The 15,198-nt window shown below is 40.7% G+C and overlaps 1 protein-coding gene across 1 annotated transcript; it reads left to right on the top strand.

Moving 5' to 3' along the window:
- Positions 1–27: 27 nt before the first annotated feature.
- Positions 28–15,111, top strand: LOC145484205 (pecanex-like protein 4). The gene is made up of 7 exons (XM_081462842.1): positions 28–1,728; positions 5,440–5,610; positions 6,191–6,675; positions 7,727–7,833; positions 8,281–10,103; positions 12,121–12,307; positions 13,838–15,111. The coding sequence occupies exons 1-7, from the start codon at positions 1,028–1,030 to the stop codon at positions 14,099–14,101; spliced, it is 3,738 nt and encodes a 1,245-aa protein (XP_081318968.1). The 5' UTR covers positions 28–1,027; the 3' UTR covers positions 14,102–15,111.
- The last annotated feature ends 87 nt before the right edge of the window (positions 15,112–15,198 follow it).

Below are 15,198 nucleotides of genomic sequence, written 5' to 3'. Positions count from 1 at the left end.
AATTTCTTGACGTTAGGTCGAAGGATCCTCGGCAGGCAGCTGTATTTGAAGTAGCAGACGTCTGCACGCAGGATAGGAAGTGTTCCACAGCTCACAAGCTTCGGAAATCTTCCATAAATTCGGAAATGTTCGGAAACGTTCATATAACTTCGGGAACATTCGGAGAATCTTCGGAAATGCTTAGAACTTGATCAGTTGCTCAGATCCAAAAAAGTTGCCCAGACGAAAGTCGCAGGAAGCAGTAAAAGTTGCAAAAATACTGCAGAGGAACTTTGGCAGAGCCTTAAAATTTGGAATGGATCATAAATGTTTTTTCGGGGGGAGTTCGGGTTGAACACAATTTCGATTTTCTCACGTGCAGGTACTTTTATCCTGGTATTTTCCTAAACCAAGGCCCATCAAAAATGTTATGGTTAAGTCCTTAACTTACACAAGTAACTTTTTATCTCTTAGATTGCGTGACTAGCCAAATACCTTTCGTCATGCAACGCGTTCTGTGATCGTGTACGTGACACTTACCCCACCCTAGTCAGGTCAATACTTCTTTAGTCATCAACCAATCAGGTGTCCACGGTTGCCTTGACGTCAACATCAACTTACTTTTGTAAAGAGAATAATGCAGAAATGTCCCTTTTGTGAAACGATTTAGCCGAAATACCGAATAGTTTTGACGACGTTGTGGGTATGATGTGATTTCCTGCACGAAAATCTTACAGATCGTGTTTTCCTTTACGGAATCAAATCGGATGGAAGTCAACGAAACCGCCATTCAAAATGGACGACTTGACATTTCTTGCCTCATTTCCTCTTAGCGGATGGAAGACTTGATAGCACCTGGAGCACCATGAAAGCTCTTGAATACTCCGTGGAATCGGCTGAAGCTTAATTTTGCAATCCGAAAGAACAAGTTTGGAATGCGGAATGAACTAACTAATTAACCGCAACAAAACACCAGTAATTTTCGGCTCGCGGACGTCTACGTTTTATATGAAAACATTCGATAGCAATTTCGTCGAGTGTTTGTGTGATGGGCTCTATGGAAGGCGGTGGAGCGCCTTTACTCAACGATTACAAACTTGAATTCTTCAGGAAACGTTTTCCTCAGACCTTGCTCGGTGGATTGAAGCTAAAACTGGGATATAATGCGCCATTCTATGTTTACCTGAACCAAGTCCTGGTGTTTTTGGTTCCTTTCATTCTTGGAGGTTTGCTCACCATTTGCGCGGAGTTCGAATTTATAAATGATGTTTACATCAACAGCTGTATTTATGGAGGCCTTATGATCATATTCGTTTTAAGCACTCAGATTTTGAGCTGGTTTATGCGTCGAAGTTCGACAAGTCTTGCCAAATTTCAAAAGAACCTCTTGGCACAAGATGACGAGGTCGACTTCGTTTCATGTTGTGGTCTGGAAACCATTGACTTTATTTTTCCCGCGAAGAAATTTGTGGCCAATATGGTCATCCATGGAGTGATTTCTGGGGTTTTGTGTGGGTTGATGTTTTTATATCTTCTGCCATCTTATTTGAATGGACTGTATTCAGAGACGGGTGCCACAGTGGTTCTGTATATTTTGGGATGGTGGACGGTTTGCATTGCTCAGTACTCTTTAACTTCGACATCTCCACCAGAGCTGGCCATATTCAGGGCCCTTGATACATTAGAGATCACTCCACTTATGAGGCCATTTTATGTGCTTATATTTGGAATCATTGGAGTCTTGGCAAGGTAATTCACTTGCTGCATGTTTTTAATTTGCCCCCCCCCCCCCCCCCCTTACCCATTCCATTTTGGGTAAAGCCTGGTTCTCATATCCCATTGACCTACATCTACATGCGACATTGTCGCCGGTTGCATTTGACAAGGTTCAGCAACCTGGTCCAATGGGTCCCTGGTGCATCTGCCATGGATCGCGAGGGGGGTGAATGGGTTTTCAAATCGATGGATTTGGCCTTAAGGTGGCCGAACACAGTTTTCAAGAGCCTATGCCTAATTCACCATTACTTTTAAGCTATTTATGCTTTGGCGCTCGTTTTTTGCAAGAGTCAAGGTTAACGACAGAAAAGTTTATTCTCGCATTTTGGCTAAGGTGTGTGCTGTTGCCATGGCAACAGGGCTGGTTAAAAACAAGGCTTAAAAAATGGTTTTTGTTTATTTAAAAAAAATCCAGTCGTTAGATTTTTTTCATCGTTTGCCTACTACGAATTGACATTAAATCCCTTCTGTCAACACTGTTCTCATAAAATTTTGACGTAGGCGATTTTCGTAATTTGCCGTAAATCGTTTTCACCGCATGTTCTGTATTATTAAAAATTCCCTATGTCAAAATTCAGATTTTTTGCGATAGATCATTCATGTGGTTTCTGAACTATTTTTTTGCCAAATTTCTTGAAATTCTAACGACTGGATCGCCAGAAATCCGCAAGTTTCTGCAAAAGCAATCGGTCTCAATTTTTCCAGCAACTGCGCATGCACTGCATTTAACTGGGTTCTTTCGGTAACAAAGAGAAAGCTGAGAATTGCTGGTTTCTTTGCGTCGTTACCTTTTCTAACATATCTTTGCAATAAAAGACTAAAGCCATCAATACACTGCGTTCAATAATAGAGAAAAAATAACACAGATAGTGCGGGTGTTGAGTGAATAAAATGATTGCTCTTTGCAATCCTTGTGTACGCGCTCAATTGCATCAGCAAAAGCGCGCGTGAAAACTGTGTTCAGCCACCTTAAAAAGCTTACGGATTGTGGATTTTTGTGGTAAATCGAGCGGATTCACAGATTTTGAAAACACAGTGGATTGTAGATTAGCTGTAAATTATGGCTCGGATTTCGGATTGTGACTATCTTGATGTTCAGATCTGGGGTCCTAAATGAAATTTGGATCATTGATCTTTCTTCAACCTCAGTCGGTATGTTAATGAGTTCATCCAAATTACTATTTTTTTTTTTTTTGAATGAAGCCTATTTAAACTCAGGTGTGAGACTGTTATTGCAATTGTACTATGTTATAGCCATCGAGTATGCTGCTTTCTTTACTATTTGTGCGAAATTAACAATGGCATTCACATTTACCAGGTTACTTTTGAACTTTTATACTTCTGTTTCCGGATGTGATTGTGGTTTCGGATTTGAAGAAAAATATTGGTGGATCGACGGATGTGGCGGAAAAAAGGCACGGATTGGCGGATTTGCATAACCCTATTCACCCCCTTCAATCGCTGATGTACTCAAATTGGCATGAAATGCAAATCGCATTTGCACAATTTTCAACCATTACATCAGTAAATATGGAATTGTGGGAAAAATCGAGTTGTTACGTCATTCATTGCGTCCACAGATGAAGTTCACATAAAATATTTTCATCACCGACAACCGCTGACAACCACCAGCTTGAACGCAGCTCAACTTTGCTGGCAAGCCGGCGGTCATTGCCTGGGACAGATTACAATTTGGCGATAAATTTTCACATGTGCGGTATTGGTGTCCCAGGCTGTGCCTGCGGCTATGTCCCAGGTATGTCGGTGGCATATGAAAACCTGGGTTAACCCAGAAAACACTGATCCCTGGTCAGCACCAACCCTCAAGTGCTATAGGTGTCCACGGACTACCCCTATGAACCCTATCTATGGACCACCCCAAAAATAGGCTAAAAATAATAAATAAATTTTCACTTAAGGGCTGTCTAAATATAGATCACTGGTGTCGGTGAAATTTTGAGTGGTACTCTGTCCAAAATGTAACAGACTTGGGTTTTTAAAATCCCAGAAATACACATCTAATGTAATGTCTAAAAGCTGTTTTCGGCAAAAAGAGATGCAGGTGGCTAAAAGAAGGAAAATTTTACCTTCCATGCTTGGCTGAATCTCAGGCTAAGAATGATGTGTTGTTGGGTCATTTTAGCTTGTTTGTATTTGTATTTCCACTGAGCAAATTGTGAACCATGGAACAACCTCCCCCAAGGATCGTCTTTTAACCATTAGGCTAGTACCATTAACTTATGATAGAGAAGTTAAAGACCTTGTGTTTTATTGCAAGGCCCTTTATGGCCTCATAGATTTAAATATTAATGACTAGCCATCTAGGTTACCTTCGTAAGTCACAGGCATAACCAGTAAACTCAAAACTCCAGTATTAATGATCATGCTAAAACCTAATTTTTGTAAAACTACTCCATTTCAGGCTTCTCATTTCAATCGGATTGTTAAGTTATGGAATTTAATTTGTACAGTTGCTCCTTTTTCCTGTTTTTCTAGTGTTTCAACTTTAGTGTTTCTAGTGTTTCAAGACATTTGACACCAATTTTTATTTTTCATTATTAAGTTCTGTCTTTGATATAGACTATCCCTGTACCTGATCTTCAGTTAGGGACTGTTCCTGCCATAGAAACTGATTTTTTTTCCTTATATTTTTCTTATAGTTTTAATATTATTGTAAATAGCTTTTTATTACTATTTTTACTATTATATGCCTTGTAAATAGCTTATCTTTATATAGATATAATTCTGGGAAGCGCCTCGCATGTGTACTCTTGTCCCGTTTGTGCTCTGAGCCTTTTGGGAATTATTATCTTCTCTTTCTTCTTTTTTGTTTTGTTTTGTTGTTTTTTTTTACTACATTCCCAATAAAGTTTTTTATTTGTTTATTTAAAAAAAAAAGTTCACGAACCTGTGGGAGAACAGACTGAACAAAGTTGTGCAGGGAAAGGGGCATAAATTTTGAGGCTTCCCAGAGGCTTCCCAATCTTTCATATATAGCCAAAGCAAAGAAGTGGCAAATTGTGTAATGAAATAACTTGCGCCCGAGCCTGAACGCAAGTCTTACATTTGTACAGCGTAACACTCAAAATTGTGTTGACTTGGGTGATCTATTGGACAGCTCATAGTTGAAATTGTATTCTATTTTTTGGGTGGTTTGCTGAGGGGATCCATCGGGGTAGTCCATGGACTGGACCATAGGATACTCCGTGGACTCAGTCCATAGTGATGGTCCACAGACCAGGAGTCAGTGTTTTCAGGTCCCCTTCCATTTTAATTCCATACTTTCTTTGAAAGCTGAGCTTTTGAACTCCCTCCCTCTCCTCCTCTGAATTATTTTGACCATCATCGAGGTGGATATGATCGCTAAGATAGACTTTAATTCTATGAATCTGACAATTTTAGCAATCGTAGTGACTGTGGCAATCATATAGAAACTGACAGTCATAAGGATTACCCCCTTTTTCTGTAGCAATCAATTAACCATCACAGCAATTGCAGTGACTGAAGTGATCATATGGAAAACAGTGTTACTACTCAAAGTGTTAATTAATATAAACACCTTTAGTTTGTTTCTCAGCTAACTAGGCTATTACTAGAAGTTGCATTGTGTGATTCTTGTTTTTTGAGCATTTGTTCTATGTTAATGTTATTGATATATTTTTCTCTCTTTATTCTTCAAACCAGGAGTTACTCAGAGCTGGCCTCACTTGATAAGGCTCTTCACATCGTGTTCCCATTTCTCCCCTTGCTATGGATTATGGGTGTCTTGCCTCCTCTTGATGCACTGTTCCCATGGCTAGCAGAGCAGACCTTGGTACTAGTGCTAGGTGGCTCCCCACTAGCCACAGATGTAAGGTTAGTAAACAAATTGTCTTGAGATGTTGATCAGCTTGTCACAGGCATGGGATAATCTGAGAGAAATCCAGAGTATTAACCGACAGGATTCATCAACCTACATTGCATGACATCCTGCAATTACCCTTTAGATGCTCTTTGATTGTCCTGTGCTCACGACAAGCTGGTCAACATTATTTCAATATTAATCCACCAAACTAATTCACTCCTCCACATTTATAATGATTTGTTTCATCTGTCTTTCCAAAATTTCACATTTGCAGAAGAAATTAAGATATTCACAGCTGCTATAAAGTAAAAATCCACTGTTTAAGGGCCTTGTAAGGCTTCCAGCAAGGTATTGGCTGATCTTGTGTTAGCATTTGGGAATAATGTACATGTAAGTGACCTCCTAGGAGAAGAACGTTGGTACCAATGTCTTGCTTTGGATAGGCATGTCCCCACATGTACTACCCATGGAAGAGCAATGTAGAGAGGTAAATCCCTGACCCCTCCCCTTCCAAAATGTACATGTAGTTCCACCCCCTCCCTTTGTAAGGTTCTTGTTGCAAATCCCATTTTCTTTTCCTCACACTTTCAGGTTGCTGGTGATGTTCATCTTGTCAAGCCTGGTGGTTGTCATGGCAACAGTTATCAACAACAGCACAGCCATTATTATCATAGCGGCTTGTTTTGGCTACATTCTAAGCCTGGAGATCTTCGGTCTTGCACTACAAGCAAGGGACACAATAAGCAAAGAGAAGATGTCAAAACACCCAGTCACACCGTGGAGGCTAAAAGAGATCATAATATTTATTGCAATGCTGTTATTAACAGCCGTCGTAGCTGGTGTTTCACATAATTTTTCATCCAGTGCTCACAAGATTTTTGAAGCCTTTGGCTTTACTTTTGTGGTGCTGCTGATTCTGTTAAAGGTTCTGGGAGATATGCAGTGTGTCAGCATTTTCTTTGGTTTGTTTAGAAATCCATTGTACCCAGCAAGTATTGAGTCATCTGGAGAATTTAAGAAGAGAAAGAAAACTTTGAGATACACAGGTCTTTTGCGTCAGACACTGCTTTTCTATGGTGAGTACAGTTACATTGTCTCAGTAAAGAGCTGCAACACTATCTACACGTACTGCATGACCATTGTCTAGCTGACCCATTATCCATTGACATTTATTTATTTATTTATTTATTTTTTAACATTTATTTAAAGACAAAACATGTGTACAGGACTAACCTTATGTTACATTACCGCCTACTTACATTACTCTTCGTTACACTTAGAACATTGCTGTTCTTATTGCATTGCATTAATTTTTGTGATTGCATCATTTCTGTACTTGTTATTTACTTTGTTTTACAACTTTCAATTATTTACAATAGTAAGTTACACTAGATGTCTTCATGGCCTTAAGTTATCTACACCTAGCTACACTTCTCTGATTTCTCTTACAATTATGCAATGCTAAATAACAATTTGAATGGATTTGTATTTCCTAATTCCTACACTGACATTGACGCAATTAGAATTTCCTCAGTCTACAGTGTCTTTGAGTCCAAACTTACATTTTACGATAACTGCAGAAACTCTTGCATGCTCATTGGCTAATTTTCTTTGTCAATAAGCGGACAGACACATGAATTTATAATTCATGCGATGCATCAACGAGTGAGAGTGGCCAATTTGACAACTTGTTATCGTAAAAAACAAATTGAAGTCAGCTTTTCATGTGCCTGTTCTGTTATTGACACTGAATTTCGTCATAACATTGTCAAAGTAGTACAAAGTAGTACAAAGTACTTTGACAATGTTATGACAAAATTCATGAACGATAACAGGACAGACGCATGAAAAACTGACGTCAATTTGTTAAAATGAGGGAATTTAATGACTGCTCCACAGAATATAGAGTATCTTCAAAGCAACAACATTTTCTGATCAAGCTTGTTTCAGATGCACATGTATGCATTGTATCATAAGCGGTGGAAATGTAGCGTTGATTTGAACTAGTTATATGATTGTGGTCATAATAGTTGCTTTTTAGATGTTTATAAAAGGCTGAAAGTTACTTAATTGTGATAGGCACATAAACTTATTTCCCTTACAATGACTTTTATTTCTGTATTTCAGTGATACCACTACTACAAGTTGCTTTTCTTAGCTTGTTCCTTGCCCCAGAGAATACAAGCATTTCAAAGTTTGCTGTGGCCATTGGTACTGTGAGAGCCCTTAGGCAGGTAAAGACTGAAGGCCTCACTTAAATACTTACAACTTTTTCTGTGTTAAACGTGTTTAATGCTAGTAAGAAAAGAAGTAAACCAAGTCTTTGTGTTTACAAGTATAGCCCGATGGAAATCAGCAAACAAGAGAAGAATTTCCAAATTTATCTAACTTTAACTTTTGTGAAAGTGTGCAGGTACTCGTGGATTCCTTAGGAGTTTGGCATCACTTTAGAGTATTCAGGACAGATCACCATTCGATTTACCTTTTAGGATTGCACTCAAAATAACAGGAAAAAACGCTGTCGTACAAATCAGACACGAAAGAGGTTGTAATGTTTGGGTGAGATTAAGAGGTGTTACTACTCTAGGAAGTTGAAGACTTTTGGCACATTTTTCAAGTATCATAAGTACAGTGTAGCAGGATATATTTTTATTCGTTACAAAATTGTATTGACATTACAGGTATGGCAGAACACCTTCAACTCTCTATTGGAGGCGTCTGTTGTTTGTCTGAGTGTGACAGCTCTCGGTACTGATGTGGCTGCCTGGTGGAGTACTGCCGGACTGGGTCTCCAGTTGATGCTAGTGGGAGCCTGCCGTGACAGGCTACAGCAGCTACTCAACAAGGTTGCTTTTTTGGTGACCCTGACAATCACATCGTGGAAACTACCAAAACAGAGACACAAGTCAACTGTTCCCATCTTGGTCTCATCCGCAATATTGTTCCCTGTGGTTCTAGCGATACTTGGAACTTCAACTGTATTAGCAGCTCCACTACTGCCACTCTTTTGTCTCCCTGTGTTCCTGATAGGCTTTCCGCGGCCGCTGCGTTCCTGGCCCACAGCCGCCAGCACTGCTGCAGCAACCTGTCCTGACTCTGTGTTTTACAAGCAGCTGACACCTCAGGTAGCCTCCACGCTGAGTGTTACTATGGCAATGGGCACTCTGGGGAATCCTGCGCCGGGAGACCATTACTTGGTACGATTTCAGGACCGGTTGATTTGGGTCCACGTACTTGAGTGCGGTTATAAATTTTGCACCATGGTAATGAAGGGCCTTGAGCTGCAGGAGACCTCGTGTCACACCGTGGAAGCCACACGAGTGGATGATGTGTTTCAGGATATTTTTGTACATGAAGGCAAGTGGCCGCTGGTGTCTTTGAACCAACATGCAGGCAACGTTCTTCGTCCGTGCGACTCATTGATACTCGACACTTACTCAGATGCCAAAAATGTGCTGACTGGGGTTATAGATCAACCGGAAAATTTGCGAAGAAATTCAGAAAATTTCTTCAAGACTCTCGTTTGGGTTTTGCTGAATTATTGCAAAGATCGCAAGTTTGATAGTACAAAGGAACACAGACAGCCAGTCACAATTGAGCTTATGAAGCAAGAAGTAGCGATGACAATTGAAGCTTTACCTGCTACACCACCCAAGGAAGCTTCATTTGACAAGCTGTTAAGTCACAAAGATGTGCAGATACAGAACTTGCCACAAACCTCAACTACTCAAAATCAAGAACAACCCACAAGGGTTGCTACGGCTAAACGCCGTCGAAGTGGCTCTTTGCCTAGTCTGAGTGACAGCGTGTGGTCTCAAGAAAGTTTAAAACTGGATGAAAGCTTCACGAGCCTTGGAAAACACAAGCATTCTGTTAGCTTTGGTGCTTTTCCTGTAGCTGACGAAGGTATAGATGATTTAGAAGAATCTTTTAATCTTGGTGGATTTCCAGCGCTGGATGTTGGCCGCCCTAAGGTTTCTAAAAACCAGGTTTCAAGTGAAAATTTCATAAAAAACGTTGGTCCAGTTTTGGGTGATTCCAAGTACGACATCCTGAACAAAGGAGCTGCCAATAACAATGCAAAATCAGGTGCAGGCCATACTGTGAAGCCAGCGGCATTCACATCAGAGCACGCTCATAGACTTGATTTGCCATCTCAGTGGAAATCTTCCATACCAGTGGACAGACATTATTTAGACTCTTTGTCATCAAAATTCCCGGATTTCTGGTTTAGACATGTCGTGAAATGTTTAAGCTTTGGAAACGAAAGCGAGGCCATTGCTCAAAGCATCCTCAGCGATTCAGCTCTGACCAATCTCTACAAACAGTTAACTAGTGCTTGTTATGCTCTGGTGGAAGTTCTGGGATTCCCAGGATCCTCTGCGGTAACAGCTGGTCCTGGTCACGTGCACAAGGTGTACACTGGTGACTTTCCTTGGTCAATGTATGTTGATTGGCTGGAAAAAGAGGCTGAGCTTAAGTCTCTAATCCTGAAGGCTTACAGGTATGAAGCATTGAGCTGTTAGTAAAGAACTGAGAATTTTCTTATTTCTCTGTTCTGTAAGCAGTCCGAGGGGAGATGAATCTCGCAATGTGATTGATTAAAGGAGAAGGTCACTTTAAGAAACGTATTTTTTTTGTCAACACTAATAGAAATGAGAAACCAGAAACTGATAAACGCTGCCAACGTAGGATCTACAAGAGATCTGATCAACCAAAAAAATCTATGAAGACAAACAATAGACTGCAAGGCTGATACTACGTCAAAAACGTTTCGAGACACCAACATGACAAGAACCGATAAAGTAGGATCGCAACAGTGGACAGCTGTTTCGCCCTTCTTGGGGCTCGTCAGCACTGTGTAGCGAAGATATGTAACGCCAGCCCAACAGCCAACGCACATAAATTGCAAAATGACCCGTTCACTACATCAAGTTCCGTACTCTGAACTCACTTGCGCCCCGAAGCACGGGGCGCAAGTGAGTTCAGAGTAGATCCTACGTTGGCAGCGTTTATCGTATGCGGCCCCTTGCAGTTTCTGGTTTCTCATTGATGTATTTTCGGACCGTAGGTCTTTTCAGATCCGATACGCTGCGTTTTTTAAGCATGGTACTGGCCATGGGGTTGAATGTTTAAATGTTTAGGCTGACCTTGTCCAGCCACATTTATTCTTTTGCTTTTCGAGATACCAATCTTGACACTTTGTGTCCTTGCGCCCCGAAACACGTGATGTGGCTACGCGTGTTTCGGGGCGCAAGTGAGTTCAGAGTACGGAACTTTATATAGTGAACGGGTCATTTTGCAATTTATGTGCGTTGGCTGTTGGGCTGGCGTTACATGTCTTCGCTACACGGTGCTGACGAGCCCCAAGAAGGGCGAAACAGCTGTCCACTGTTGCGATCCTACTGTACTTTATCGGTTCTTGTCATGTTGGTGTCTCGAAACGTTTTTCACGTAGTATCAGCCTTGCAGTCTATTGTTTGTCTTCACTAATAGAAACCTCGCACTAAGTTTAGCCACTCACCGTAGTTTCGGCCTCTAAAATGCAGGTTTTCCTTATGAAATTCGTATCCAAAAAAGCCCAAAATTCGACATCGTTGCCGCCATTTTGAACAGTACTCAGCAAGCCGTGTTTTCGTGACGTCAATCCGTCCAAGAGATTTTGTCCAAATGTCTTCCGACAAGCCTTTTAACTGCCACTCTGGATTATGGCTGTTCTTGAGCCGTATTATTTTGGGCCAAACATGCTCCAAATTCCGAAAATGATAGGAGTGAAGATAGGGAAGTGGATAATCGCTGAGAAAAAATATATTTTGCTGATCTTGTGAAGGATGCAAAGTCAGTTGCAGGTTTCTCTCTTTCCCGCCAATTTCGAGTGGGACGGAGTGAGGTCACACATGAACGGCCTGGCGGTCAAGTACAGTTTCAAAATGGCGACCTCCAAAGTTGCTTCTTTCGAGACGAATTTCATCAGGCTAGCGGGCACTTCATGTTTACTTGCTATAGGCGAAGACAAAAAGTAAGCTTTTTGGAGTGACGTTCTCCTTTAAGTGATCTAGAATTTTTCATTTTCATCCGTACTACTCGAACTTACTAGCCAGTTGTGTAGCGTTTTCTTTTTTCTGTAATTTCTTGATTTACGCAATGGAAAACGCTTTCGAGGCAAGCATGCTTGAAAAGTACCTCTGGGTAGCAGGAAAGCACTGCGTTCCATTTTTCATGGAAGGTGGAGAAAATTTAATGGCGCTTATCCCAAACACACGTTCATCTGGATGAACTAAGGGACGGTGCGTTCTCTGGGAAAATCAAAGATCGGATTCTTGAATCCAAAAACGAATTTTGCGTTTCTTTCTGTAACAGAATAATGCGAGATCACTCGGATCATGGTGCATCAAAGAAACCGAAGAATCCACTGTGAGCAATTATTTCTTTAGGAGAATCGGGCATTTTCCCCTCAAAAAAACATCCTAAAAAATTCTCGCGTTAAGCCTATCTCTTTCCTCACATGTTGATTTTTGTAGGTATGCTTTCAAGTTAACTTACGACGAAGCTGTTCTTGGGGAAGTGACAAACGAGGACGAGCTCGCAGAGTACATGACAGAGTATGATAGAGACTGGTACCTAGGCACTGAGACAGATCACGATTGGCAGCTGTCAATCATGAATGAAAAGCCATTCCTTTTCTCGCTGGGTAGAGATAAGGGCAAGGTAAGTTGTTACTCTAAATAATTCTTGTCTCTACTTCTTTCCCAGATGAGTAGGAATGTAAGGGTTTACTCAAACTGCAATGAGAAAGGTTAAATATTTTAAATAATAGGTTAATAAAAAGAAATTTAATTTTGTCGTGTTTGTTGTGTTAGTTTGGTTCTAGCTTGTAGTTGGTCAGTGCGAATTACTGTGTTCTGTACGTTTCTCAAAAAGGCTCATTCCGTTTACCGGTGTTAGCCACTTTATTTCACATTTATCAAATGAACGTGAAAACAAGATAGATTTAGGCAGTGGTATTTATTGACTGACACATTGAACATTATGTGAAGTATATATGAAATAATTCATATTTGAACTACGTTTGTAGATGAAAGTGAAGAATGATCATCGCAGTAAATTTTCCAATTTAAGCAATTGGAAAGAAGAAGCCTGAGAAAAATCAGGGCTTCAACGGGATTCGAACCCGTGACCTCCGCGATACCGGTGCGATGCTCTACCAACTGAGCTATGAAGCCACACATTGGGAGCGAGGTCAATTAATTGAGTTCATATCTTCCCGTTCAAATATGAATTATTTCACATATACTTCACATCATGTCACTCCTCACGGGAAGATATGAACTCAATTAATTGACCTCGCTCTCAATGTGTGGCTTCATAGCTCAGTTGGTAGAGCATCGCACCGGTATCGCGGAGGTCACGGGTTCGAATCCCGTTGAAGCCCTGATTTTTTCTTTTTCAGGCTTCTTCTTTCCAATTGCTTAAATTGGAAAATTTACTGCGATGATCATTCTTCACTTTCATCGACAACCGCAGTTCAAATATGAATTGTTTCATATATACTTCACATCTGTCACTCCTCACCGGAAGATATGAACTCAATTAATTGACCTCGCTCCCAATGCGTGGCTTCATAGCTCAGTTGGTAGAGCATCGCACCGGTATCGCGGAGGTCACGGGTTCGAATCCCGTTGAAGCCCTGATTTTTTTCAGGCTTCTTCTTTCCAGTTGCTTAAATTGGAAAATTTACTGCGATGATCATTCTTCACTTTCACATTGAACATTGAAGATTAGCCTGACATTCAAAAGAGGTTTAGATTTTTGATGCATATAGGTTTTTGAATGGCTGAGTGCAAGAGTGCAACCTAAAAAGACTGCAGTTAGACGTCTTGTATTCCTTTCAAAAGGAGGCAGCGTGGCTGAATGTTTAGGGCGCCGGACTTGAAATCCAGAGGACGCGGGTTCAAGTCCCGTTCTGACCACCAACTGATGTTGTTGTCGGTAGTCCCTTGTTCAACTCCTCGGTCACGCCTGTAAATAGCCAACTGGTCCGCCTCCTGCCAGTTGGGATTCTTAACCACGTTATGTTCATTTACATTGTATTTGTTTCATTATTTGTTTCCGATGGCCTGAAAAACCCCATTGGGGAGTGGTCAATTAAGATATATATATTTTTTCAAACCATAAACTAAAGCCGTTGTTAGTGTTTAAATCACCTTATTTAAAGCAACATTCTTCATACATTCACAGGGAATATACACCAGCCGTGTTCTCTCAAAGCAGGAGATTATGGCCCCAGTAGGGCGCCTTAATGGAGAGTGCGTGCGGGGCCAGTGGGCCTCTCTGGCGCTTGAGCTTTTGTTCTTTACTAACGATGACGAGGAGCGGTACAGTATCCAGGCTCATCCTACGCTACTCAGGAACCTCAGTATCCAAGCAGCGGACCCTCCTCTGGGATACCCTGTGTATTCCTCAGGGGCTGTATCAGTACCCCTTGTTGTGCCCCCTCTGTAATGGGCCCGCTCATTACATAAATATTTTACGAGCAGCGGCTGTTGGAAAATGGTCATAATTTAATATTTTGTTTTATTGTGTTTTGAGAACAATTAGAGTGTGATTTTAGAGGCATCTCGGCTACTTGGGTCGTCACGCAAGGCCTCTCCCCAGTTCCGGAGGAGACTTGCATGAAAACCGTGACATACGACATCACTAAATAAAACCTTCATGTATTATAAACTTCACATGAGAACCATATTGTGAAATGAAATTTGGTCGAATTCTTAAAAAATCAATGGCACATGAGTATTTATCAACGTCTGGCTACGTTAAGGAAATAGCACCTTCAACTTAAAACTTCCGTTGGGTTTTACTCAGCTCATCCAACAAAAGTCAAAAAAGAAACAAAACTTACAAAATCAGTGAGTGTGTTTTCGTGTAACACTCGATTGTAGGGCATGTACAGGGGGATATTGGTTTTTATGAAAGCTATTATTGCTATGCTATTTATCGTTGAAATCGCTCTAAACCGATTCTGAGGTAAATGAGTTCGTTCAGCTCAGCAGTGGATACAAACAATTCACGTGTTTTTGCAGGAATAGTCGCGACGATTGTGCGCACTTAGCCCTTAATGGCTGAGAAAGAGAGACTGCTGTACATATGCTCCGTTACGTAATAGTTTGGAGACCAAGAAAAAGTTTATAAATAGGTTTTAAAGCGAATGTGTAGCACGTGAAGTTAGACCTGTTAAATCCCATAATCACTATCAAAATTCCCTTTAATACCTTTCATATCTTATTCACCCTGGGAAAATATGTTTTTTTAAACGGAAGGCTTTCTTTGTTTAGATGATTAGGTCATCAATTCAAGCCTTTTAACTCGCTCAGTAGCTTTGTTATAGAAGCTCAAGATAAGTTACACATTAGACACCACTGGGATAGAAATTAAGTTATTGTTTTTACCGTAAAGCACTGTAAGTTTTCTTTCCTACCCGTCAGTGTAAATAAAATATATGTGTGAAACAGCGACTAAGTGTGAGAATGAAATTTTGATGTGACATAACCGAAGAAAAAACTGAAAACTGCTTTATCATAAGACGCAATGAAAGCCATTCT

This window comes from Orbicella franksi, chromosome 4 (genome assembly GCF_964199315.1).
Source record: "Orbicella franksi chromosome 4, jaOrbFran1.1, whole genome shotgun sequence".
NCBI classification, from domain to species: domain Eukaryota; kingdom Metazoa; phylum Cnidaria; class Anthozoa; order Scleractinia; family Merulinidae; genus Orbicella; species Orbicella franksi.
This window is presented reverse-complemented; position numbering and strand designations above follow the sequence as displayed.